Consider the following 25798-nt stretch of genomic DNA (forward strand, 5'->3'; position numbering starts at 1 on the left):
GGAGCCGCGCTGCTCCGGCTGCCCACAGCAGGGCTGTGGTGGGGGGTTCCGCGGGTGGAACAGGGCCCATCGGCTCCAGGATGGCCGTGGTCTGGCCTGGCCTGGCCCGAGCATGGGGCCCGCAGCCACCTGTCCCAGCACCGGAAACGAGACCAAGCCTCTACCTCAGGGTTTTCTATTCTTAAGTGTGGATCACAGAGGTGGTCACAACTTTAAGTGGCTTAAAGAATTGTCCATATTCAAACTGGCCAGCTGATAGGTTCTGCCAAGTCATAGAGGAAGCTGTAAGCACCCCTTTGCAAGAACATCACTTCCAGGACTATGCTTGCTAACCCATGACATCACCAAGATACACTGTCCCCATAGAGCTGTTAAATCAGCTGACCCTTGTTCATTGTGAGGATGGCCACATTTCAACTATGCTGTTTGGCCAGGCTTGACTCTATGACCCTTTCCCATATGTGCTCATGTACAGCTACACAATTCTCCACTATAGAAAGTACTTAGAATCATAGAATCATTAAGGTTGGAAAAGACCTCATCAAGTCCAACCTTTGGCCAAAAACCACCTGGTCAACTAGACCATGGCACTAAGTGCCACATCCAGTTCTTTCTTGAACATCTCCAGGGATGGTCATTTCATCACCACCCTAGGCAGTACATACTAATGTTTAACAACTGTGAAGAAATTCTTCCTGATGTCCAACCTGAACCTTCCTCCTGTCCTGTTGCTGGTTTCCTGGGAGAAGAGGCCAACCCCCACGTTACTACAGCCTCCTTCCAGGTTGTTGTAGAGAGTGATAGGGTCACCCCTGAGACTGCTTTTCTCCAGACTAAACAACCACAGCTCCCTCAGCCTCCCTCGTAAGACTTGTGCTCCAGACCTTTCAAACAGCTTTGTTGTCCTTCTCTGGACATGCTCCAGCACAGAGCACACTCTGGACACGCTCTTTCTTGTAATGAGGGGCCCAGAAATCGACACATGATTTGAGATGTGGCCTCAGCAGTGCTGAGTAGAGGGGGAAAATCACTTTCCTGGTCCTGCTGGCCGCACTATTCCCAATATAGGTCAGGATGCCATTGGCTTCCTTGGCCACCTGAGCCATGTTCAGCTGCTGTCAAATCAGTACCCACAGCTCATTTCCTGCTGGGCAGGTTTCCAGCCACTTTGTCCCCAGCCTGTACTGATGCATGGGGTTGTTGTGACCCAAGTGCAGGACTTGGATGTTGGCCTTGTTGAACCTCATACCACTGCTCTCAGCCCATCGATCCAGCCTGTCCAGAATCCTATGCAAAGCCTTCCTAATGTCCAGCAGATCAACACTCCCTCCCAATTTGGTTTCATCCACAAACTTACTGAGGGTGCACTCAAACCCCTTGTCCAGATAATAATACTGAAGAGGATTGGTCCCAATGTTGAGATCTGGGGAACACCACTAGTGACTGGTCACCAAGTGGATGTGCCACCAATCACTGACAAAAAAATAGATACTTAGGTACAGAATGGGAAAAACCCACGATTCACATAAACCAAAGCATGACAAAATGTTGCCTACTTAGTAATGCACTATTACTTTGCCAATCAAGATAAAACCTTTGCTCATAAAAATTTGAAGACATGCCTTTTGAAAACACTGCACTGGCTAGCAAATACGCCAATATACTACCAAGCATAAGGCAACTCCTATGTATTCAACCATGTCCTCCAAGTTCCACATACAAAAACAAAGTAAAATCACAAGGAAAATGAAAACTAAGGGAAAAATCAATTTCTGACTCCACACTGATATATTTAAAAAGCAATCATAAGAACTATTACACAAAGTATCTCTGACACACATTCAGCTAAATTCAGCAGTAATTTAGATTGTGCTATTCTCACAAAAAGGCTTTTCTCTATAAAACTGCAGAAACTTTGTTTGATTAAATGCCTGTCCAGACATAATGCAATTATCTAGAAAAAAAATTCAGTCTTAAGACTCAAGAAAAAGCATGTGCAGAATTATACACCGTTTCTGTATTCTTCATACCCTCATATGTATATCCAAAATACATATACTGTTGCAATCTGTCAGCGTATTGCATTTGATTACACCTTTATTTAAAACAAAATGTGAATGAACATGCTTTTATTTAATCTTTATTATTCCTTCATTATCAGTGCATAGGAATATTACGATAAGCTTAATAACAATAGTGCATTCTTGTGTGTAAGTCCATGCTCTCCAAAAACCCAGGGAAAAATTAGAGATAAGGAAATCATTGGGACAAGAAAGGGCTCTGGGGTAAGCTTTCCTTCATCTCATTTTACATGTAGATAGACGTATACATGTGCTCTCACACATATGTATTTCACACTACTAAATTGTGGCTGCATGTGGCTGCATGCACTGTTAACATAGATTTTTTTTTTTTAATTATTACAGAGGAATACTCTGGTGGTTTGATCCTGGCTGGATGCCAGGTGCTCACCAAAGACAATGTATCACTACCCTCCTCAACTGGGCAAGGGAGACAAAATACAACATAAGGTTCATGAGTTGAATAAGGACTAGGAGAGATCATCAATTACCACCACTGGCAAAACAGTCTCAACTGTGGGGAAATGAATTGAATTTATTACCAATCATAATCAGAACAGATTAATGAGAAGTAAAACAAATCTTAAAAAAACCCATCCCTCTACCCCTCCCTCCTTCTTGGGCTCTATCTCCTGCTCTCCGAGTGCCACAGGGAGATGGGGAATGGGAGTTATGGTCAGCTCATCATATGCTGTTTCTGTTGTTGTGTCCTGCTCAGGGAGGGGAGTCCTACCCCTGCTGCAACATGGGGTGCCTCCTACAGGAGACAGTTCTCCATTAACTTCTCCAACATGAGTCCTTCTCATGGGCTACAGTTCTTCACTAACTACTCCAGCATGGGTCCCTTCCACTGTGTGCAGTCCTTTGAACCGTCTGCTACAATTGTGGGTCCCCCACAGGGTCACAAGTCCTACCAGGAATCCTGCTCTGATGTGGGCTCATTTCTCCATGGGTATGCAGATCCCTGACAGGAGACTGCCCCAGCATGGGCTTCCCATGGGGTCTCAGCCTTTTGGGCATCCACCTGCTCCAGAGTGGGTCTCCTCCAAGGACTGCAGGGGCACAGCTGCTTCACCATGGTCTGGACCATGGGCTGCAGAGGAACCTCAGTTCTGGCACCTGAAGCACTTCTTGCCCCTCCTTCTCCACTCATCTTGGTGTCTGCAGAGTTGTTCCTCTCACATGTTTTCACTCTTCTATGGCCACAATTACTTCTGCATGATAACTTCTTTCCTGCTTAAATGTTATCACAGAGGTGTTACCACCATCTATGATTGCCTCGGCCTTGACCAGCATCTTGGAGCTGACTGACTTTGGACATGGGGGAAGCTTCAAGCAGCTTCTCTGAGAAGCCACTCCTATAGCCCTCCCTGCTACCATGCAAACCCAATAGTTATACACATTTTTAGCTGACAACAAATATCTTTAAAACATGCTGCTCCACAAATTAGAAGCAGGAAACAAAAGGCAGAAATCAAACAAATTAGCCAATATTCATTTTCTAGTGTTACTTCTGAAAGCATGAATAATATATGCCTCGATATACTGTAAGACAACCTTCTGTGTGTAATGCTTCAATTATAATGAATATTGGTGTATTCAACTGCAACACAGCTATTCAGTCTGAGTGTTACAATGAAATGCTTAAATTCATAACGACTTCAGAAAATGAATTCAAGTGTCATCAACCACACAAAGTCAGAAAAAGTAAACTAAAACCCTTACAAATAATTTAATGCACACCCCTAAACTCCCAATTAAAACCAAGTACATAATGAGGAAATACAGTCAATAAAATCAAGCCTTACCCTACCCTTCTGTCCTTTCCATCCTTCGCTGGTAGTAATTTTCAAGTGTAAAGAATAACATTAAGGTAATAACAATGATAATGAGCTTGGCACTGGACATTTTCCTGGAATTAACAAATCTTAGCTCAACATAAAATCCCCCAACAACCAAAGCCAAATCTGAAACCCCAGGAAATGCCTCCTTGAGACACACACAGATTTAGGCATTTTGGTTTTTCTCTTCCAGAAACTCAAACACAATTTGCATTAAGATATCGTCCCTGAAAAACCTTATAACATCATAAATACCTCATAATCTAGGGACAATGCTGAAATGCAAAGGTATAACCCATTACCTGCTGCACTGGGATATTGAAACAGGCTCATATATTTTCCTTTCTTTAGAAGAAAAGCTTGGCAGATCACTTGCAATGCTTTAAGAGGTACCATTCTACTTTATAGAGTAGATTTTTAGTGCACTCCTCCTTCTCCCTTGCTAAGTGGAATTCACTGTGTCTGCATATTGTTATGGCCAAAAGTCAAGCGCAGGTTTTCTGGCCTCCTCCCAAAGGTAGGCTGGCAAAGCGCTGTTGTCTGGAAATGTGCCTGGCTCAGCATCCCCTGCAGCCTGCCTGGGTGGGGGATCCACAGTGAAGAGGAGGTCCCCTGCTCACCCCCAGAGGCTGCAACAAAGCCAGCTGAAATACTTCTCACTCTTCCTCCCTGCTATGTTCAATCCCTCTGGTTTTGATGAAACACCACAGGAAGCTCCCTCTCAAAAAAACAAACAAAAAACACAAACTGAAACTAGATTTGGGGCCTCCTTCAGATGGTGTTTAATGTGCCTGCTTCTGCTAACAGGAACACAGATTGATATAAAACCCACAGAAAGGAAAGTTTGTGATTTCTTAAGCAGCACTGGCCCCTCCTTTGATTTTCAGCTAAAAACTTTTCACAACCTTACTCATGTTTTTGACTGTGCAGCTGTTTATTTTTAGTCTTTCTACAGCAAAACTGTCATTGACTTCAGAGAGCATATACCTGAAGTATGCTACATGATCATGTCTTGTGCTTAATAAGATTAAAGAGGGTTTGGGTTTTATCCTATCAGTTTCACAGGAGAAAACTAAACAACTAGGTGAAAGAGAACAATTGGCACTACTTCCAGCCACAGAAGACCATGACTACAACATTCTAAAGGACTAAGCAATGCAAATATATATATGTATATATACACATGCATATTATCCATATAATATACATGTTTATATATACTGTAAAGATAGAGAAATATATTTGTTTACAATTCTATTGGGTTTTACACCAGGGGTATAACTTATCTTCTGACAGCATCTTGAGATGCCTATTTGAAAAATGACCAAGAGAAAATCCTGCCAAAACAGAACTAACCTTTCATACCAGAAACTCAATAAACTTTAGGCTTCAAGTAACAACAAAAATAACCCCCCGATTCTTGCTGTAATGAAAGCCACTGAAAGCTGTGCAATTCAATTCTTATTTAGGTCTTTTGCAGAGGATGTTGAAGTTCAGACAATTCTAAGCCTCATCCTAAGAACATAGGAGATGAGTCCCACAGATTTCTCACTTCAAACATTGGCAAGTCTTTGTCCACTGAGTTTAAAAGCAAAACATGATAATGAAGAGAGACACTGGGACACAGGAAAGTCACTGGTGGTCTTTGGGATCCATAGGGACAGCATAACCTTTAAATAAGCATATCCAAGATAAGTATATTCAGTTCACTATATACTGGGCTTTATCCTTTGTGAAGGGTTTTTACCTTTCTCCTAGTAATGCAGTTTATCAAAATAATAGTCTAGATTGGGGTGGATGGATCTCAGCAACAGAGGCAGATAATTCCCTTTGCCAAAGCCCCCTGCCATGACTTGGCAATGCTGGCTCCCAGCTCTGTGCCGCTCCTGAAAATGTGCAGGGAGAAGCAGCTTGGCTGATGAGCTGTGGGCCACTCAGAGACTGAAACGGGGTGAACAGCTACTGCCTGTGGCTCACAGAGCCCTTCTCCACCTCCTTGAAGAGGTCCCATAAGCTAAGTGCTTTGGATGTCCTTTTCCCTCCCTCATCTGGATGGAAACCAGGACCTCTGCTGATGCCCAGACATGGAGAAATGCCACATTGGGTGGTACACAGCAGGTAGGTCAGGATTCACTGTGAATGGTCTTTGCTATAGCACAGGCTTCTGAACCCCTACAAAAAGTACATCTCACATGACTCTATTCATCCACACAGCTGTTCTTCCTTTAGAAAATCATTCCCCTGGCAGACCTGTGAGAAGGGCAGAACTAGGCAGTCACATAAAACCTCCCTTAATAATCCGAGCCACACAAAGCATCCCAGGATCTTCCTCAAAACCACTACATATATATGTATATATATATATATATGTGTGTGTGTGTGTGTGTGTGTGTGCGCGTGTGTATATATATATATATGTATAGGACCATAGAATTGTCAAAGTTGGAAAAGACGTCCAAGATAAACAGGCAAATTAAAAATCATTATGAGCTACTTCCAGGACAAACACTTTCCACACTGTAACCCAAAGCACAGCCCCACATGATCAGCATAAAACTTGTCCATGTGTATAACAATCAAACTCACACAGGTTCTTCCAACACTGAGCAGAACAGGAATTAATGTAAAATCACAGCTTCTAAACCACTTCCAGTCAGGATTATCCCAGAAGACTTGGGGATTTTTCATTCTATTAGTTCCGTTAATTTGTTTTTATATATATGTACCCCGCATATAAGCCCCAAATATCAATATTTCTCAGATCTACATGATAAATCATAATATAGGAGAAAAATTTAAAAGGCTCAAACGCCTACTAACTACACAAATAAACCAAATCTAGAATGATCATTCCCTGATGATAGGAATGATACACAAATCCTGAGTGGAAAGTTTGGATCAACAGTCTAGCCTTCAATTCCTGCCTGCCGTGAGCAGGGGGATATTACATAACTCTAATAGCCCCTGATATGAAAAAGCATTGCTCCTTACTTATCCCTAGGGAAGCAGAAAAGTTGTGGGTTTCATTGAGTATCCACAGAAAAAAACCCAAAAATAAACAATGAAGTCTGATGGCTTGAGCTGCACATCTTTTTTCTTCCCAGTTAAGAAAGTGGACAATTTTCTCACCGGGATACAAAACATTTTGGTGCACTCTGGAGCAATAGTTGACCATTAGATCTGCAAAAACAGAGAGGCAACATATGGCACGGCTACTGTCACACTATTCATATTCCCAAACCCTGGCAATAAAAGCTTTTTCTTTCCTGCCAAAGGGTTCAAATCTCTTCATGTGAGTGATATATGGCTTGGGAAATCTTCCAGATGAACTTGTGCAAGGGGTCAGAGCTTCCACACTGCTTGGCAACACTCTCCTCTGACCCTCTGTCAGAGTGGTTTACAAGAGCTAGTCCAACACACTACATGCAAAATCAGTTGGATTAAAACAAAACACTAATTTAAAAGATTTCTTCTAGCAAGCTTTAAAAGGTTTCTGCTAACAAACTGGATATGAATTGAGATTCACCAGGTTAACATGTCTGTCAGGGGACCCTGATGCCAAACAGATTTTTGCTTTTATATATTCTTCACATATACTTGTAGCTCTGTAGCCTATTTTTGTATAACTAAATAGATTTGTAGCTAGCATTTTACCTACTCTGTTAGACAGAAAGTTTGGGACATTCCTAGGTCCCAATCCTAATCTTGCTTCTTCTGAGAACCAAGGTCGAGTGCCACTCTCCCATAAACAACTAACGAGGAATGGGGACTTTAAAAGAGGGTTGAACCAAAAGGGTTCACTTGTGTCTCTGACTGGGAATTCTCGTCAATTATGCTAATTTGCTAAAGTTATAAAACTGTACTTGCTTTATGTCACGTGTGCATCTTCAGCGCATTTAGGCATCTTGTGCACCTGAGGGGACCCTTTATAAAGTTAGCCGCATTTTATCCTAACCATGATTTTAGGGCTCAGAAAAAGGCATCAACCCAAAGAGGCAGCAACTGCTAGAAAAAGAGAGATCATGAATACCCAGGACCTAAATTTTCTTCCAGTGTCCCAAAAGTAAGCATGTGTCTTTGGTTTTTGTGTCCTATCCTCTCCCTGCCACACTTAAGACTTGGAGACAGTTTGGTCAGTGTGGGAATCTGGTGCAAGAGAATTCCAATTTGGAAAAAGTTAAAACTCTGCCTGCTTCTGCAGCCCACCTGGGCAATCCTAGTCAAGAGATGTCAGCAAGAGCTCTGGGAGTGACGAAGAAGAGTGAGTTCATATCCAAATTGCATAACCTCCCTGCTAACACAGAGAGTAACGCACTACTCATCAGAAGTAAAACCCCAGAGCCCATAAAGCAGCATGACTCTGGTTATCAGCAGTATTCATACTCCACACCAGTGTTTCAGGTACCCGCTCATGAAGGAATCATGGGCAACTACTGCATCCAAAGAAACCCTAACCTCACTATTAATCCTGCCTTGGTCTGGCCCTGCTAACTTCACTCACCTGTTGCTTGGCAAAAGTTGTTGTGAGAAGCAACAGGAATGTTACACACAGCTGGCTTCGGACACTGGAAGCCTGTCTGAAATGTAGGAACAATCTACAGCTGGAAATTATGTTCAGCAATGGAATCTCCTGACCTACTCTCTCCAAAACCAGTGCTGGGTTAGCTGAGAGATTCCTATTAGCCCTTGCAGAATAGGGAGAAATCAATGCTATACATTATCACTCTTCTACTGTTATTATGGTAAATATGCTGGGTTTGTACTATTGCTATAAAGTCTCATGTCATAGCTGAGCTCATTTAACAGAGACATGGCTCTGCCCTACACCACATTTACTGCCACTGCCAGCAAGCTTACAGTGCTATTTCTGCAACTGTACTGAAAATATCCCTCTGCAGTAAGCAGCAGCTAACAACGGTTAGCAAAGTGCCTACTGCTGACGTGCATCTTCAGCAAAACAACACAAGCCAGGAGATAATTCCAATAGAAGTAAAATGGTGTAGAAACTAGCAGCAATAGCTTTTTATTCTTTTTCCAGATTGCTTACACTGCAACACTCTGCATTCTTTGATAGGAAAGTCGTACCAGCTCTGTTAAGTGGATTACTCAGACTCTGAAATAGAATGCCTTTCCTGAAGCTGAATTAAAATTAAGGAACAATAAGCTTTCAGATTAAAATAAAAGACATTTAAAAATCTACTCTACACAGAAGACGGGACCAAGATTTCTTTGCCAACACAGTAAAGGAAAAATCTAAGCACCCAGGTGAAGTGTCTTTCTCCCCTCTCTCTTATTTTTATAAAGGATATGTATTTCAAAAGTATCACTTTTCTCAGTGGACACATTTTGAAATTCACTGCAGTGCAGTACTCCATGCACCTGTAAAATAACCCTATCTCATACAGTGAGATATTGAAATGTTGCACAGGCATTGTATCCACAGGACCACAGAGGAAGAAGAAGTCAGCCCATGCCACATACTGTGCCTCTTCAGAGAAGAACTCTCTCTCAGGAGTGATGTAAAGAAAAGGCTGGGATTCATCCATGAAATGGAGAGGACTGGCTGCAGCATAATAGGAAAATCTGACAGTGGAATAGGTAAAGTCTCCTAAATATCAATCAGCAAATGCTTTTTCAACTTGCAGAGATGCGGCAAAGCCTGGAATATCAGGTTGGAAGGGACCTCAAGCACCATGTGGTCCAACCTTTCTTGGCAAAACCACAGTCTAGACAAGATGGCCCATCACCCTGTCCGGCTGAATCTTAAAAGTGTTCAGCACTGGGCAATCTACCACTTCCCTGGTGAAATTATTCCAGTAGATGACTGATCTCTAGGTGGTGTCTCTATTTACAAAGTCTCATGAAATCTCCATCTTCAGGAAGGAAAGAGGAGCTAGCTTCACTCAGACCATTTAGGGAGCAGTACCATCATCATCCCTGAACTAGGCCACCCCATTGCTTTTCAAACACAAGATGTGGCATTTTGTCTCAGGAACTCTGTTGAAAAAAAGCAGCATTAAACTTTTGCACTATTGGGTCTCACTGTAACCAATCCAAAGAAAGAAACAAAACTGCATTGAATTCACTAGACATGTCCCTAGCGGGGTCACAGGAAAAACACACAGGGGACTTAGAGCATCTTGAATGGACTCCAGAGACAGGTTAAAAAAGCCTACCACGTGATCATCATTCTCAGAATCACCTTGCAGAGAAACAATCAAGCAACCACATGGAAGATCTCATTCAGTTTCACTTTAGCACTATTCATTAAAAGGCAGTTGATACTTAATGCTTCCAACCACACAAAGCTCTTTTGATTACAAAACTGTTCCACTAAGGAAAAACTCTAGGTGCTGTCTTTTTTATTCTGGCTTTATGTTCTGGATTTTTGTTTGGACAATATTCAACAAGGAACAAAATCTGCATAGATGTCAAAGGATGGGAGTAGGTTATGAAACATGGAAACTGTGGTATTTTACCAAAAGAAACCCGCACATTGTCAAAGAGTTTAGGGAAAATGTAACACTGTAATTGAGGCTATGAGGTCATTAGCCAGTTTCCCACCTGAAAAAATGATGAACCCAATGTTATATTAGTTTGACCTAAAGCAAAAGCTGAATGAGAGAAAGTAAAATAGCCTAACATAATCCTGTAACTTGGTTTTCCAAAACTGTTACTGAAATAATGAAATAATTATCAGAAAAAAACCCCAAACCCTATGAAATTAATCATAAGAACACTGGAACAGCTAGAATAATAGCAGAATATACTTCGATGCTGTTTGCAAGACCTGAGGAAGATGTGTGCAGTACTTTTTTTAAAGAAATACTAGCTTCTCTTAAAAGAAGATACACTGAGTAGTGAGATAATATTAGAATGTTATCTGCTTCCAGAAACTGGTCCTTCTATGCAGCACTCAGCACAGATGTTTTCAAGTCTGTTATAGACCCAAGCTCAAGGTAAAATATCAGGAGAAACAGCATATCAGCTTCTTTCCTCAGGGTGTTGGCCAAGGAAAACAATGAAGGCAATTGGTGTTCCAGTTAACTTGTGTGTGTAAAATATTCAAAATGTTAACAAAACCAAAAAAAATTACCACAACAATCTTTTAAAAGAACATGCATCAAGCTTTGTTTCTTTTCCAGTGGAAAGGAATGGAAACCCTCCCACTGACTTCAATGAGAACTGGGCCAGACCCTGAAAGTCTTGCCATAAAACTTTCACTATGGAGAAGTTGTAAATTGGCATAGGCATTTCTGTTTTATCCCCTGCTTTTTTCCTCCTAATAAATTGCACACTTGCAGCACATAATGTCTGAAAATGAAATTTATAATAAAAAGACAATTCGCTGAGGCTTGCAACTGTGTAGTCAAAACTGAACACTGAGAATTAACATGCACAAGAAATTACGGTTTGTTGTTATGCAGTGAGTTAATTTTAGAGGTTTATAATAATTTAAGCCTATCATAAAACATGACAAATAATGGTAAAATTTCATTGGTTCAGTGGACCAAGTTAATCCTGAACTTTGCTATAGCTGTATTACTGTTTTTAATATTGCTCTTACAGCTTGCAAAGCAAAGCTCTAGAAGAGAGACAAACAACTGTGAAAAGCAGGAACAAACAGAGCATGTTGTCACAATTATACAGCTCCCATTTTGCACAATTATTTTCACATTACTCACACTCACAAAGCTTTCATGGCCATCAGTTTGCAAAAAGCTTGATTCAGTGTTTGCATTACAGCACCTTCATTTCTAAATGAACTCCTGCTAATGAAAATATCCAAGTATTTCTCTCTAAATAAAAAGGGACTAAAACTCAAAATATTCACCTGACTCTGTGTGGATGAAATTAAAAGTAGTCTTGACCTCTTGGATCTGGTGATGTGCCCTGACCACCACCCAAACTTGCATCAGGATATGAGCAAAGAACAAGCCCTGTATCTTGGTTTCAACAAGGAGAAAGTCTAGTAGCCCAGGTCAAGAGATAACCAGGACTGCTGAGTGCAGTGTGGCACCACTCAAACAAGAGGCACACTTTGTATTTCAGTGCCATTTGGTACCTTATCAGTTTCCAACAAGTCTCCCTCTACCTCTTAATACCTCAAACAAACCGTCTTCCTTTTTCATTAGTGCACCACAAATAACAGGCATGCGTTTTCTACAGAAATACAGAGAGTGTAATCTATACACACATAATCCATAAAAAAAAAATCTCATTAAAGAGCCTGAAAGAAATGAAAGTCCAGCATAACCAAAACCAACTTCCAAGCGTCTCAGCAGTGTGGACTAGGCCATCCCCTGTATCTGCATCTTGTAATTAAATCGGCTTAAAGTTAAGAGACTAGCTCACAGTGAGATTAGCCTTTCTTACCTTTTGCCACATTTTGATGAAGAAGAGCTCTCCAGAAAAATTGAAGAAAACATTGGTGTCATAGGCATCATCACCAATGTTGGAGATGAAAATGTTAAGTGAGATGTTCCTCACTGCTCCCAGGGCCAGGTAGTCAGTTCTGTCACCAACACTGTAGGCAGAAACAGTTACATTGGTAACCCTCGTCAACTTTCACACTCTGATCCTGCTTTCTTCCTGCTACAGAAATGTCCCAACTCAACTGTTTAAAAGCTTAGCAGTCAGAAGTTCAGGAATGTGCTGTGCTGCATAGTGCAGAGGGCCATACTAGGAACGAACAGCTCCTGACTCAGGGTTCTGACACTGTCTTTTAGGACGGTAGGAAAACCCCATGATCCCCACGTGAAACTATTTCACACAACCTACTTTTTGTGATAATAAATTAGTTGAAAACTGTAAAGTAATTGGACGGGGAAAATGTAACAAGTGCAAGGTTCTATGCCTGCATTCAAATACACAAGCTATTTCAGTTTGTCTCTCAATAATTCAGACTTATTCTAGCAACTCTCTGAAACATCTTCTTAGAATTGTGCTATGGATAGAAAAAACCTAAAACAGGCTCAAATAAAATCCAGAAACTGGTGTAAATGAAAAAAATTAGTGGAAATTGCAACAAATTACCACTGAATTAAACTAATCTTTCTTTAGATGTTTATGCTGGACCTAACATGTGGAGTCACCTTCTGTAAGTGGAATACCAAGGGTAACAGCTATATATCATGAATCAACACATTGCTGCAATATGGCATCACAGATTATGTACAAACACAGACATGCATACATAGAGGTAAATATAGATATTCATGCACACACATTTATTATTTGGTATTTAATCCTTCTAGGCTGTTCAGAAAATGAGCTAACAAGTAGGAATAAAGGCTAAAGACAAATCACAAGAAAATACAGTATCAATGCACAGATCTGCAGGTCTTAGAAGTAACAGTAAAAGGTAATATGAAATATACCAGGTATTAATTTAAAAATTAGCAAAAATAGCCAAATATTAAATTTGGTAGTTATCATAACTGGACTCTAAAACCATTCATAAATCCTGAAGAAACAGAGGCAGTGCCACAGAGAAAACACTGAGTAGCTGCTCAGAAAAGGACAAAGACCTCCAGCCACATAGCAGGGAGATGCTCACAATTATTTCCTCTAGGGTACAGCCAGCCCAAAAGTAAGAAGGAACCACTTTTCATTCACCCAATTTCCATAAAGGAACAGCTGTTCCAGTGACATACATGTTGGCGCACACTGCTCTTCTGCTTATCAGCAATTCTCTGAAGATGGCTGGTGTGCAGGCCAAGAGCTGTGTTTAAAGGCAGCTGACCCTCCATTGCTACCAGTCCTCCTCTGACAGCCTTCTTCATGTTACTGCAGCCAGGGCATTTGCATAAAAGCGGAGTTTCTGGAAATGGAGTGTTTATAAACTGTTCAGCATCTTCTGCCAGTCATAGCTGTACCAGACATTTAAAGGCAGAGCTTGCCGGACTCCATCTGCTTGTGTTCAACAAGAAGTTTCTAAATGTGCATTTCTGATTATATGTACCAAATCAGCCAGGGGCTCTAGTGAATGAAGCTTGGAAGAAGATGGTCTAGACTCAGGCTTTAAAGCTAATGGCTGTGGATTGTGAGTGTAACTTTACCATGTAATGTGAACAATATTTGTAGAATATTTGTTTCCTGTACTTACTTCATTTATGATGATCTTCATTTATGAAGCCTAAAGTTATGGCTTACAGTTCAATGATAGCTTATTATGAGGAAGATGTAGGTATCCAGGAAACGTGTCTGCTTTCTCACATTTAAAATCAACTGCAGACACTGACCAATCCTATTGATAAACTGACATTTTGCTTTCAAAATATTAGTTTATTCTCATAGTTAGTTATCAGTGCAAACAAAGATTTGCAAAAGTGTATGCAGTACCGGATTGACTGCAAAACTAATTTGAGTTGTTGCTTCTTATAAACCAAATTAATGGCTCACCTACATGAGAATACTTGAAAGCATTTAACCTTTTGGCACCAATTCCAAGGTTTACTGTTGACAAACAGACAAATTATGAAGATGAGAAACAATCTGCTGGGATTTTCTAATAATCAAAAGTGCATACGTGGAAGCAAAAAAAACCCACAAACATTTCATACTGTGAATTATTTCTCATTAACTTTATCATCTTGCTTCTTGCAAACACTTCAAAACTTAATCAGCATATGTTATACTCATTAGGAGAATCTGGAAGTATCACTCCAGTAAGCAAAGGATCATTACAAGCTCTTTATCTTATGTAGAGTTGATACTAAATGCAATGTACGCTACAGACTGCTCTCTGAATTGGTAGTAGCATAACTTCAAGATTTAACATAAAGTGAAGACAACTGAGAATACTCTCCTTCCTAATAAATAACTAAAAATTCTCATTATAAAATCACACTTAAAATGGACCCCACAAAAAATAACGCAAAAATTAACACCAGTGGGTTGTGTCACTCCTTTCTAAAGCTACCACTCTGTTGTTAAAAATGTATCATACCAAAATGACATTTTTCTCAGCAGAGAAAGAAAACCCACTTTTAAAAGCACACTGTAGATGCTCCTACACAACATTCACACACTAATACACTCCAAAAAACCTCACTGATTTTAGGCTGGCAGGTGAGTTCAGCTCTCCCTCTGAAAGGCTGTAAGTCCCATAAGACTGTGCTGTAAGTCCCATTTTAAAAGAGCAGCTTTCTGAGTCATTGAATCTGTATACATCTGGAATGAATCAGGTTCACTTGCAGTGAGAAGAGGATTAGGAATCTTCCCATTTACAGGGGAGTTGCCAAGCCCTGTTTGCTGCTTGAGAGAGTAATGTCATGAGTGCAGAAGCCTCCTGTGGTGCTGGAACAGCTCTGCTGCCAGCCTGGGATCATCCTCCTCCAGCACCTGCCACACATTAAGCACTATAGCTGCCAAGTCAAAATATGTCAACTAAAGAATTGTTGTCACCCCTCAGAAACAAGAAAACAAACTGAAGCCACCCCTTCATCTCAAAGAGGTTTGTCAAACAATTTAAGAAACGTAATCAAGCAATGACTTTTTGTTTATATTTTCATTCTGTTTATATTTTCATGAGAACTACAAAGCTGCCAACATTCTCAACATGACCTTTGTAACCTTGCTCACATAAAGGAAGAAAGGCTAAAACAAAACAGAAAAAAAAACCTCAAAAAGGAAAAAGAAATGTAAAGAAATAAAACACGTGGGAAAATATCAAGAAATAATCAGTTAATTGGACAGAATACCACCATCTTGTTACATTAGGTACTACACCCAAAAAATGAACTGAGTAAAAGTTCTGGGTAGACTGTAGATGTATGTATATATTATATATAGGCAAACACATTTGTACACACATACAGACACCTGAAGGATGTCAAGTTATCAACGTTTGCATGGAAAGAAATAAAAAGTTTTAAATTCAGAAGTACTAAGTACCTCCAGCTTTCATTCTCATCACCCAAACTTGCAAGTAACAAGCAATTCTAAAAATCAGGCTCCAAACTTCTGCTATAGTTTTGAATTCACTGACAATGGTAATACACATTGAATGTAAATAGAAATATTTCAGGTTTACTTCTTAAGTGATTAAGAAAAGGAAAGCAAATTCCAGGATAAGACAAATACCTTTTTTGCAAGCTTTAATGCTCTAGTTGTTAATGTACGCATCACATCATTGCATTATGGTCAGTGTGGGACAAAAGACCATCTGAGGAAGAAAAATTGAAAAGATCTGCAATCTTCATTTCTCCACCCCTCAAGATGCTGCTTTTTATTAACATCGGTCAGTGAAGGCATAATCTGCATTCCAGATGGTGTGCAGGGACATTTTTTCTATTTCATATTTCATTCCTGTTTCATCAGGATGAATTTTTTTAAAAGTGAGAAGGCATTCGGCACTTCTTCTCAGCCTGTGCAGATCATACACAGTGCAAGGAATGTGTCAGGGTCACACTTACCCTATTATCTGGGTCACTAACTTCCCCTTTTCTATTAGGAACCTTTCTTTCCTTGCAGCAAATTAGCAACTACATGGATGAATTGCCACTACTGCTCAATAGACTGTGGAAGTTACTACTGTGGTCAATTAGACTGCAAATGGGTAAAAATGTTTCAAACAACTAAAGTCCAATCTGTCCTCCAACTCCACTAGATGAAATTAAAGAACCCCACCTTTTGCTTTGAAATCAATAAAAGGTGTAAACTGGTGCTGTGACAGATCCAAACAGATTTCTACCTTCACCAACCAGCGCTGCAGCTGGTCTTTGCAGTTACTAGGACACTTAAATATTAATTTTGTCTCCACAGACGCTTTACACCAGCTCTGAATACCTTTCTTCTGTTGGGTGTTTTTATTGCAGGCTTCAGGGTTAGTTGAACTTCAGGAGGACTTTTTGCAAATACTTAAACCTCAAGGGCCACTGAAAAGCTGAAACCCTCAGTTGACCTGGGAATTCATTTGATATCTCAATGCAAAACTGAGAGGTAGCAGCCCCATAAACAAATATAAACCAAATAAAAATTTTAAACACCCCACAGGGAGCAAAGCTATTGGATTTTACATTGTTTGGTTACACTGTTTTCTAATTGCATGTGCATTCCAAAGGATTCATTGCAATTCTCTCTGGGAAGTTCACAGCCAATTCACGCTAACAACTGGGCCAAATGTTCAAGATACCATGGCTTATTCTGCATTAACTGAGCTTCTGCCTTCCCCTTTTCACTCTCAAGTCTACGATAGCAGAGGCGCAAAGAGACCTTACACAGCTGATGACCAGAGCCTATCTGAGGTACATTAAGCCAGCTATGGCAAACTAGCACTGAGGCCATCAGATCATATCATTCATGATCTTTTTCTGTATTTCTCAAGCAGAGACTTTGCAGTGTGCCCTGAGTAGGACATAACATGAGATGATAGGAAAAACATAACTGAGAATTCAATGAGTGGTCAGCCAAGGTTTCGTGCCCGAAGGGCACAGTTTAAGAGCAGTACCATAACAATATTGCTCTTAATGGAGACTGAATAACAATGTTCCAGTGTTTCCCCTTAGGAAGGAACTAAATGTCCCGTATGAAAAAAAGTGCTTATGGTGGTGAGCCCAGGGCCATGGCCATGGAACTGCTTGTGCCAGCACCTTTTTGGCACAGGGCTGCTGCCTCTAGTGCTCTAGTTCCCATATATACTACAATTCAGAAATATGGCACAGACCTTACCTTTTCCATCTTTCCTATACTTTGATGTTAAAAATGAATGCATTTGAATAGTAAACAAGAGATGGAGAAGGCAGGGGAATTGGAGGTGGGGGGAAGACACACATCACACACCACTCTTTATTATGGTGTTGAAACAACAGCAACTTCTAATTCTGCCTAGTTACCATATATTCAAAGCTTCTCTGGAAACTGTCCTCTTTTCCCCAACTGTAGTTTCTTCCCCTTAAGTACAAAACAGATGTAAACCCCATCCATGTGCGCCTTTGAACTTTTAAATAAAATAGACAGAACAGGGCATAACATCCCTATAAAAATACCCATAACATCCCTATAAAAATACCCCTTATCACCCTACAGAAATCTGCTGCCCTTTTATTATTATCAGTAATTTCAACTACACCCAGATGTTCACAACCCTTTATAAACAGAATTGAAGAATCAATGGCGAATGAGCAGCCTCTGTTTCCACACAATGTTTATTCCAGGGAGCAGCTTTTGGCTTGAATCAAGCTGCTCTAGTTTATGAAACTGTGACATGAAAGCAAGATGAGGTTCAACACCTGCAGAAGCCCTAATCTAATCTTTCACCCTTGCAGTCACATATATGAACAAACATCTTTACAAGCTATCCTTGAAATCAATGTTACTGTGTTTCTGGGTCAAACCTATCCCTCCATGTGTGAGAGACAGCATCCTAAGCTTGCAATGCAGACAAAAACTAGTTACTAGTAGCAGAAAGAAATGCAAAAGATAAATGGTATCAGGCACATAGGTGAGGCTGCACACACCAGCCTGACATGAAAAAAAACACCTCTATATTTTCCCTATTTGTTAAAATATTGGAAGAGCCCTGCTAAGTGCATGATTGTTGACCATAGATCTGAAATTTGAAGCTGAATCAATAGCACTTTATACCACACTGTTTCTAGAAATTAGATAATTAATGAAGTCATCATGCAAACCTATGTGTTTACCATAAAAATTATGCCTTCAGAAATAGATTTCCTGCTATTAGATAGCTTAAACTGCTTGTTCTATTCCTGGAATGCTGGGGTGCAACAAGCAATTTAAAAACCATACTCAACTAAGCATTGATGAGAGAAGAACTGTGCCCTATCCAGCAGTCACTTTCAGAGGTTAATAAAAGGCAGTTAAACAGAGAGAAAACATTAGAAACAGTATAGCTTTGTTACTTAAGGCACTTGGTTTTGCAGTAGCAGTTGTTATACTCCAAGATTAAGCTATGTCTAAATGTCAAACATGATAAGCAACATATCCCCATATCAGCACATTTCCTCTCCATCTCACACAAAACCAGCAAGAGGATTTACCTGGTGACCTATGAAGAACCTCAGGCTTACCAGATTTGGCAATTTCAAGATGTAATACAGAAAAAGTTCACGTAGCTGCATCACAAAAGACGATGTATATATGTATATATATATATGTGATATATATATGTATATACATGTGCACATCTGTACCAGCCAAGATGTACACTACAAATGCAAAACAGAAGTGCATCTGCTTCTTATTGTGGTCTGTACATTATCAAGAATTTCCACCTCTTGAGGCAGCTGATATATGACAGTGCTTCCTGAGGTTAAGCTTTTGTTTTGTTAGCTTTATGCCTTGGTTGCTAGAGCAACAGTGACTTTAACAATCTTAGGCCCATAAAATACTCAGTGATGTTGAGATGTTCACAAGGAGGGCTGGGTTACACAGTAGCCCAGCAATGAAGTCAAATTATATGAAAGAACATCTCTTCAACGTCTGGTTTAAAATAAACAAACAAAAAAATCCTGCTTCTGTAGATACAGTTAAATGATCCTTACAAAACAAAACCAGTGTTTACAAAGGGACAAGACTGGCTTATACAATATTCTTGACTGATCATCAGTGACCTGTTACTAGAAAATAGAGACTAGGAATCTGTATTCTTGTACAAGACATATGGACTACTCTGGTTTGTTAGCAGTTGTCACTTGATAGTTCTATTACCATCCTTACGGGTTCCATCACTCTATTTTCAAAAGGAAGAGGACTGTCCACTGTTATCATGCTGGACTTATTTATTTTGGGAGAGATTTATGAAGCTCTGAACATAACAAACCAGATGGAAACTGAGAAACCATTTCTTCATGCCCATTTATCCTCAAAACCAGAAAACATTCACTTATGCTTTGAGATGATGCTCCCACTGCAATTTGTACTACATCCTGATTAATTATGGGCTCTGCCCTTTCAGGAAACTGCAAATCCAACTGCAGATGAGTTACAACAGAGTTTTCCATGTGCCTCACAAACTCAGCATTCAATACACTAACAACTATCTGTAGGTAAAAGATAAATAAAAGACAAATAAATTAGAAATCGGAACTCTGTGTCATAGCTTTACCAAAAAAAGCTAAATTCCCAACAACTACAAATATACTAAAATACATGAAATGGTAGTAAGTAGTTTTTCATAGCACCCTTTGCAGTGCAGCAAATCACTTTTAAATAACATTAAACCATGCTCCAATTTATGAAAGCACTTAAATTACAGCTTCGTATGACTTTTTGAGAAAAAAGAAAGAAATCTACTCATATCCATTTTACCAATGTTTCATCATTCTTTTCTCATTAGAACATCTTTGGTAATTTAAAAGTTCATGAGCTAGGACAGCACTGGGTATGACCAAACAACCACTGGGCAGCACATGACTGCAGTCATGGCTCTGTATTTGTGCCCTGAGACTTGGGAATATCCATATTGGCACACACAGCTTTATACACATAGGGCCTTGACTGTCAAGACCACTTCGCTGGCATTTAGAAATGCTAAATCATAACATTTGCTGATTTCAAATTGGTTGTTTTTTGTAAAGCAGATACGAGTTTCATCTGAACAGCTCTGCTACTTAGGGTAGACTGTCCAGGCTAAATAGAATGTCAGAAATATTATTGAAAGAAGTGTTTATTCAATGAAAGATAAAATAAGTGAAAACAAATTCTTCATCTGTTATGATCGAAGAGGAAGGGAAAAACAGATATTACCAGAGCAAATAATTAAGCTCCACATAAAAGGATATTATGCTTCCTCATCATGACTGTTTTGTTAAGATGCACTTCAGGGGCATAAAACCTCAATAGGAATACTATGAAACATGATGCTTCTCTGGAAACAAATCTCCATTGTATGATCAAATGAGGGTAAGTGCTGAGGTGTGAGCCTGGGCAAATTTATCAAAGAGCTTTGCTTCCCACACTAAACCACAGGCTTGCAGCTTTTCTTCTGGCTTTGCAAAAGTTTATGATCAGTGAAAACCTTTACTAACTTTCTTAAATAAACATTACTGTATTAATAAGATACACTCAAAAAGCTTTGAATTTTCTGATCAGAATTTTGTTATTGCTCCTTCCTTCAGAACACACTGATTTTCTGCACTGTTACAACACTAACTCATGTTCTATGCCATTACGTCTTGTGCTGGTGAAAAGCAAGTTGGACAAAGCTGTCATAACACGTTTTTACCTATGATGTCTGGATTCTTTCAGCTCACATTCTGTAGTAATTTGACAAGTCAATATGAAACTTCTGAGGTTCATTTTTCAAATCAGGTACCTAATATCTGGATAATGCACCTACTGAACCAGAGGGAGTCCTTCCACTGATTTTAATAGGTGCAGAAGCATATTCATCCTTGTATCTATACACAGCAATTGCAAACAGTCAGTTTTGCAGTTGCATAGACAGTTCCTATACAAAATTATTCACTCTTCAATAATACAAATAATATGCTTATAAACTTCAGAGTTGTAAGCTCAAAGTCTGGAAGTGATGAACACTTTCCTTTGTCTTTTCAGAGGGGCTTGGGTTAAGTACTTCGATATTACATCCTAAAACATCACATCAAATCATCTACCTGCTTATCATATACAGAACAACACATAAGAAAAAAGAGGTCATAAAAATAAAAGAAGTGTTGGCATAAAAAATGTTAGTCCTTTAGTAAGTCAGAGAAGGAATTTATGTGGAAAAAAGGCAAGAACAATCTTCTGAGGAACTGACCAGATGACACTGGAAAATACTTTTTCTTCATAAATTACTATTTCCTTAAAATGGAAACATTTTGAACTCGATGAAATTTTTGACAGACTGGAATTTTGTCCCTTCTCTGGCTAATTCCAGAGGAACTAACGGAAGGAGAAGCAGCCCAAACCACAAACTTGACCTTTCAGATGGAAAAGGACATTTCTCAAAAATCCCATTTCATAAGAGAATTTTTGAAAGTGTTGACTCCAACTAAATTAAACCCATAATTGGAAAAACTTGAAAATTTCTGCAAAATGCACCTGTCACTCCTTTGGCTTCCTGCGACTTTTGCTTCCAATTTCACATTTCCAAAAAACCCCAATTTTATGCAGTATATACAGGAACCCACTCCAGCTAGTCTGTAGGAGAAGAACATAAATTTAAGCCTAATGAATAGTGGCCTTTGAAAATGCTCTAAACCAACACATAAAAGCAAGCTGCTTCTTCCTAATAGCCAAACATCAGAAGCACTCGGATGGATACGCAATTCTGTTCTAATAATAGATAAAAGGTAACCTCATGTCAAATAAATACACGAAAGACAGACGTCCTCTTGGAACCTTCTTAAGAATTGCAATATTTATTACAGCATTTTCTATCCAAGGGGGCTCATAGTCCTATGCTTACAACCTGACTTACATATCACACACACAGCTTGTGTTGGAACACAGTGGCTACATGACATTCACAACATCATCTCTCTTTCTTCTTGTATTGTTTTTCAGTAAAGCTGCTCTGTTCATTGCAACACACAGGCAGTCAGCGTATTTACACAGCCATACAGGATTTGCTTCCGAGCTGTATCTCACATGGAAGCAACCACGCATTTTGCTTTAGTGTTTTTAGCTAGCTTGTTTATTATGGCTGGAAGAAAGTCTGTTTTTTCAAACACCCTCATGGTTCCTCAAATATCTTCACACTTTTCACCTGGTTCCTGTTACAACCTAAAAAGGCATAATAACTACCACTGCCTTTGCAGAGAGCCAGTCAGATGGAAAGGCATAAGGTCAGGAGCTGAAACTGCATTGGTATGTCAGACAAGACCTTCCTCAGCAATTTCAGGTTCTTCTTAAAAGACCAGAGAGCTTTTCTCCCACATAAAGTACCAAATTAATGGATACAAGATTTTAAAGGCTAGGGAGATATAAACTTCTGCAAAAACACCTACTTCAGAGTTTACCTATGCACACCTTGAGGAAACAGATGCAGTTCAGCTTCTAAATAAGCATCTATGAGAGGCTCAATAAAATGTGCTAGTTGCTGCAGAAACATGATAGAAAGATATTTATTGTGCTGAGAGAACAGAGTGAGGCATTAAAGTCAAATGATAGGTAATAAATATATATTTTAACACTAAAAACTATTTGACAATAATAATGAACATAACATTTTGTTTTTCAGTAGTGAACTGCTAAAAAGAAACATGAACCAAGTTATGGTCAAAAGAATAAAGTTTATTGCAAAATATTCTATTCCTATTTCTCTTACAGTTTCAGGTTGTGCCATTAAAGATACCCATACGGAATACATCATATATTCTTTACACTAAGTCACTTTCAAGTCTCTTCCTTTAGAAATCACCAACACCACTATCCACAGGGTATAACAGCATGGATAAGGCCAGATTTTGCCACCTCCTATGACAGCTGCAAGACTCAACAAAATTTCAAAACTTCATATATTTATTCTTTAAGAACAGTTTTGAGAACAGTCACGACTGGAAAGATGAAATGCCTCTCTTCTGCTCCTTCAGTTTCTCCTAACACTGCCTTTGTCAAGTCCCCAGCACACTCCATGGCTATTTTCTCCTTAGTCTTAATTGCCATCTGTAGTTTTAGGCTAACAACACTCGTAGTCCTGTGAGAAATTGCAGGCCAACCCCTAGAAAGACCATTTGCAGCAATACTAGCACACACCACTGTAGCTGTTTCTACATGCTAGCTCATAACATCTACCTTAGAGAGTTCATTCTTCACAGTTTGCTTTGCCAGGTCCAGTCTTCCCCGCTTGTGAAGCTGCATGTTCTTACTGGCAGAGGTGGCATCAGTGTGATGGAGTGGCATGGAGTCCAACTGGCAAGTTTCCAGCCACAGTGCTGGAGCATGGCCATAACCATCCCCACGCAGATGTTTCCAAGTTGAAGAAAAGCTGGTTTTGTTGAAGCAATTTTGCTTAGTTTACAGAGAGGATTTACCTCAAGACAAGTCAGAACACTAAAGAAAAGTTGGTTGGAAGGGATTTCTAAAGGTCAGAAAACCATTCTGATCATCCTCAACACAGGACTATTGCCAGCAACAGATGAGGTCAGCAGGGACTTTCTCCGAACTAGTCCTAAAACCCAGGATGGCAGAGTACACCATCTCAGCACATCTCATTCTTGAGCAGCAGGAACTGCCTATGCAAGACAGTTTTTCCAAATCTCTGGTATGAACCTGTCAAGCCACAGTCCATGACCCTTACCCTTACCATCTGCCACAAGCAACAAGAGTTCAGCTCCGTTGTCCAACAATCCTTTCAGGAAGCAGGGATGGGTTTGCATGCAAACTGATGCTAACGAAGGTGCACAAGCCTTAAAGAGATTTTCTGTTAACTGAAATCTTTTTTCTTTCCAGAATAAATACATCTTAATTCTTCTTCAATCCAATACAGCATATAACCCTGGTCTTCAACCCAAGTCACCAAGGACTCCTTTCACTGTAACAGAAACATTCAAAAGAAGAACACATCCTATCTCTAGCTTCCTATATCTTTGTAAAAGCTTCCAGATAAAGTTAGAAGGCTTTGATGCCTTTGCCTGGTCTTAAAATCAAGAGGCATACACGGTTAGAAGGGGAAAAGGGATTTTACCTTGGTATTTATTCTTAAGGATCCTTAGGTGTACACGTCCAGGTCATATGCATCAAGATGTACCCCACCGAGTCTTTCCCTGTGTCTCTGTATCTCTCTCCTCCCGTGTCTATCTCCCCCCCAACATTGGGTATATCATTATAGGCTTTACTAATTAGCATATCTATGAAAGATTCCCCAATGAGAGGTTCAAGTGAGCCCCCCCTCCCCAAGGAACCTTCCCCTGGATGGTTCTATCTTGGTTTACAGAACATGTTCTGGAGAGGACCTTGGGGTCTGGGGCACACTGTTCCCTAGCTACGAAGCTTCTAAAATGTTTAGTCTCTTAGCTTAACAAACAAGTCCAAGAATGTAGGCAAAAAGCACGAGGAATACAGAAGCTGTAAAAAGGTATAACAGGGGTATAACAGGGGTATAAAGAAAAGGCAAAAATCTTCATGGCATCACTTTAACATTTTTTTTGTCATCGCCTGCTTCCAAACAGTCCTACCCTGTCCTCTTCTATGAATTCACAGCGATGGGTTTCAGCTTGCCCAGCAGCACTGTTTCCACATGCAGCAGTACCTCAACAACATTAAATAACAAGGCAAACCCAATCGTATCTGGTCAGAATAGCAGTGAAGTTTCTAACTAACACTTGCAGATTTGCTTAATTTTAGCACTTTGGATAAATAACCATCTATTATGTTTTCACTTAGACTGAGTGTTAATATCCTGGGCTATTTAGTTGTTATTTATCAAAATGAAGTGCCCCCAATTTAAGGGCACACAAATAAGTTTTCAGGAAAGAAGGAATATCCCAAGAAAATTAAAATCAGAGCAGGCCTGGTTAGCTCTTGCCAGCAGAGGCTGGTTTTCCCATTATTCATTTGGTATGCAGGTGTGCTGGTTTCAGCTGGGGTAGAGTTTATTTTCTTCACAGTGGCTGGTATGGGGCTGTGTTTTGTATTTCAACACAGGATTTCAGATAGAGATGTTTTCATTATTGCTGAGCGGGACTTATACAGAGCCAAGGCCTTTTCTGCTTTTCATACTGCCATGCTGGCAAGGAAGCTGGGGGTGCATGGGAAGTTGGGAGGAGACACAGGCAGGACAGGTGACCCCAGCTGGTGATGCCATATAACATTATGTTCAGTATATAAAGTGGGTGGGGGGAAGAAGGAGGAAGGGGAGACATTTGAAGTGATGGCATTTGTCTTCTCAAGTCAACATTATGTGTGATGGAGCCCTGCTCCAGTGGAGATGGCTGAACACCTTCCTGCCCATGGGAAAGAGCG

At 39.9% G+C, this 25798-nt stretch overlaps 1 protein-coding gene across 2 annotated transcripts in view; it reads right to left on the reverse strand.

Moving 5' to 3' along the window:
* Positions 1–25798, reverse strand: part of ITGA9 (integrin subunit alpha 9) — a 244925-nt gene that overhangs the window by 91279 nt on the left and 127848 nt on the right. For both annotated transcript variants that reach the window (XM_017732049.1, XM_008631949.2), the window contains exon 17: positions 12299–12449. In XM_017732049.1, coding sequence (XP_017587538.1) covers positions 12299–12449 — 151 coding nt within the window. The remainder of the gene's footprint in view (positions 1–12298; positions 12450–25798) is intronic.

Source organism: Corvus brachyrhynchos, unplaced genomic scaffold (assembly GCF_000691975.1).
Source record: "Corvus brachyrhynchos isolate BGI_N302 unplaced genomic scaffold, ASM69197v1 scaffold264, whole genome shotgun sequence".
NCBI lineage: Eukaryota > Metazoa > Chordata > Aves > Passeriformes > Corvidae > Corvus > Corvus brachyrhynchos.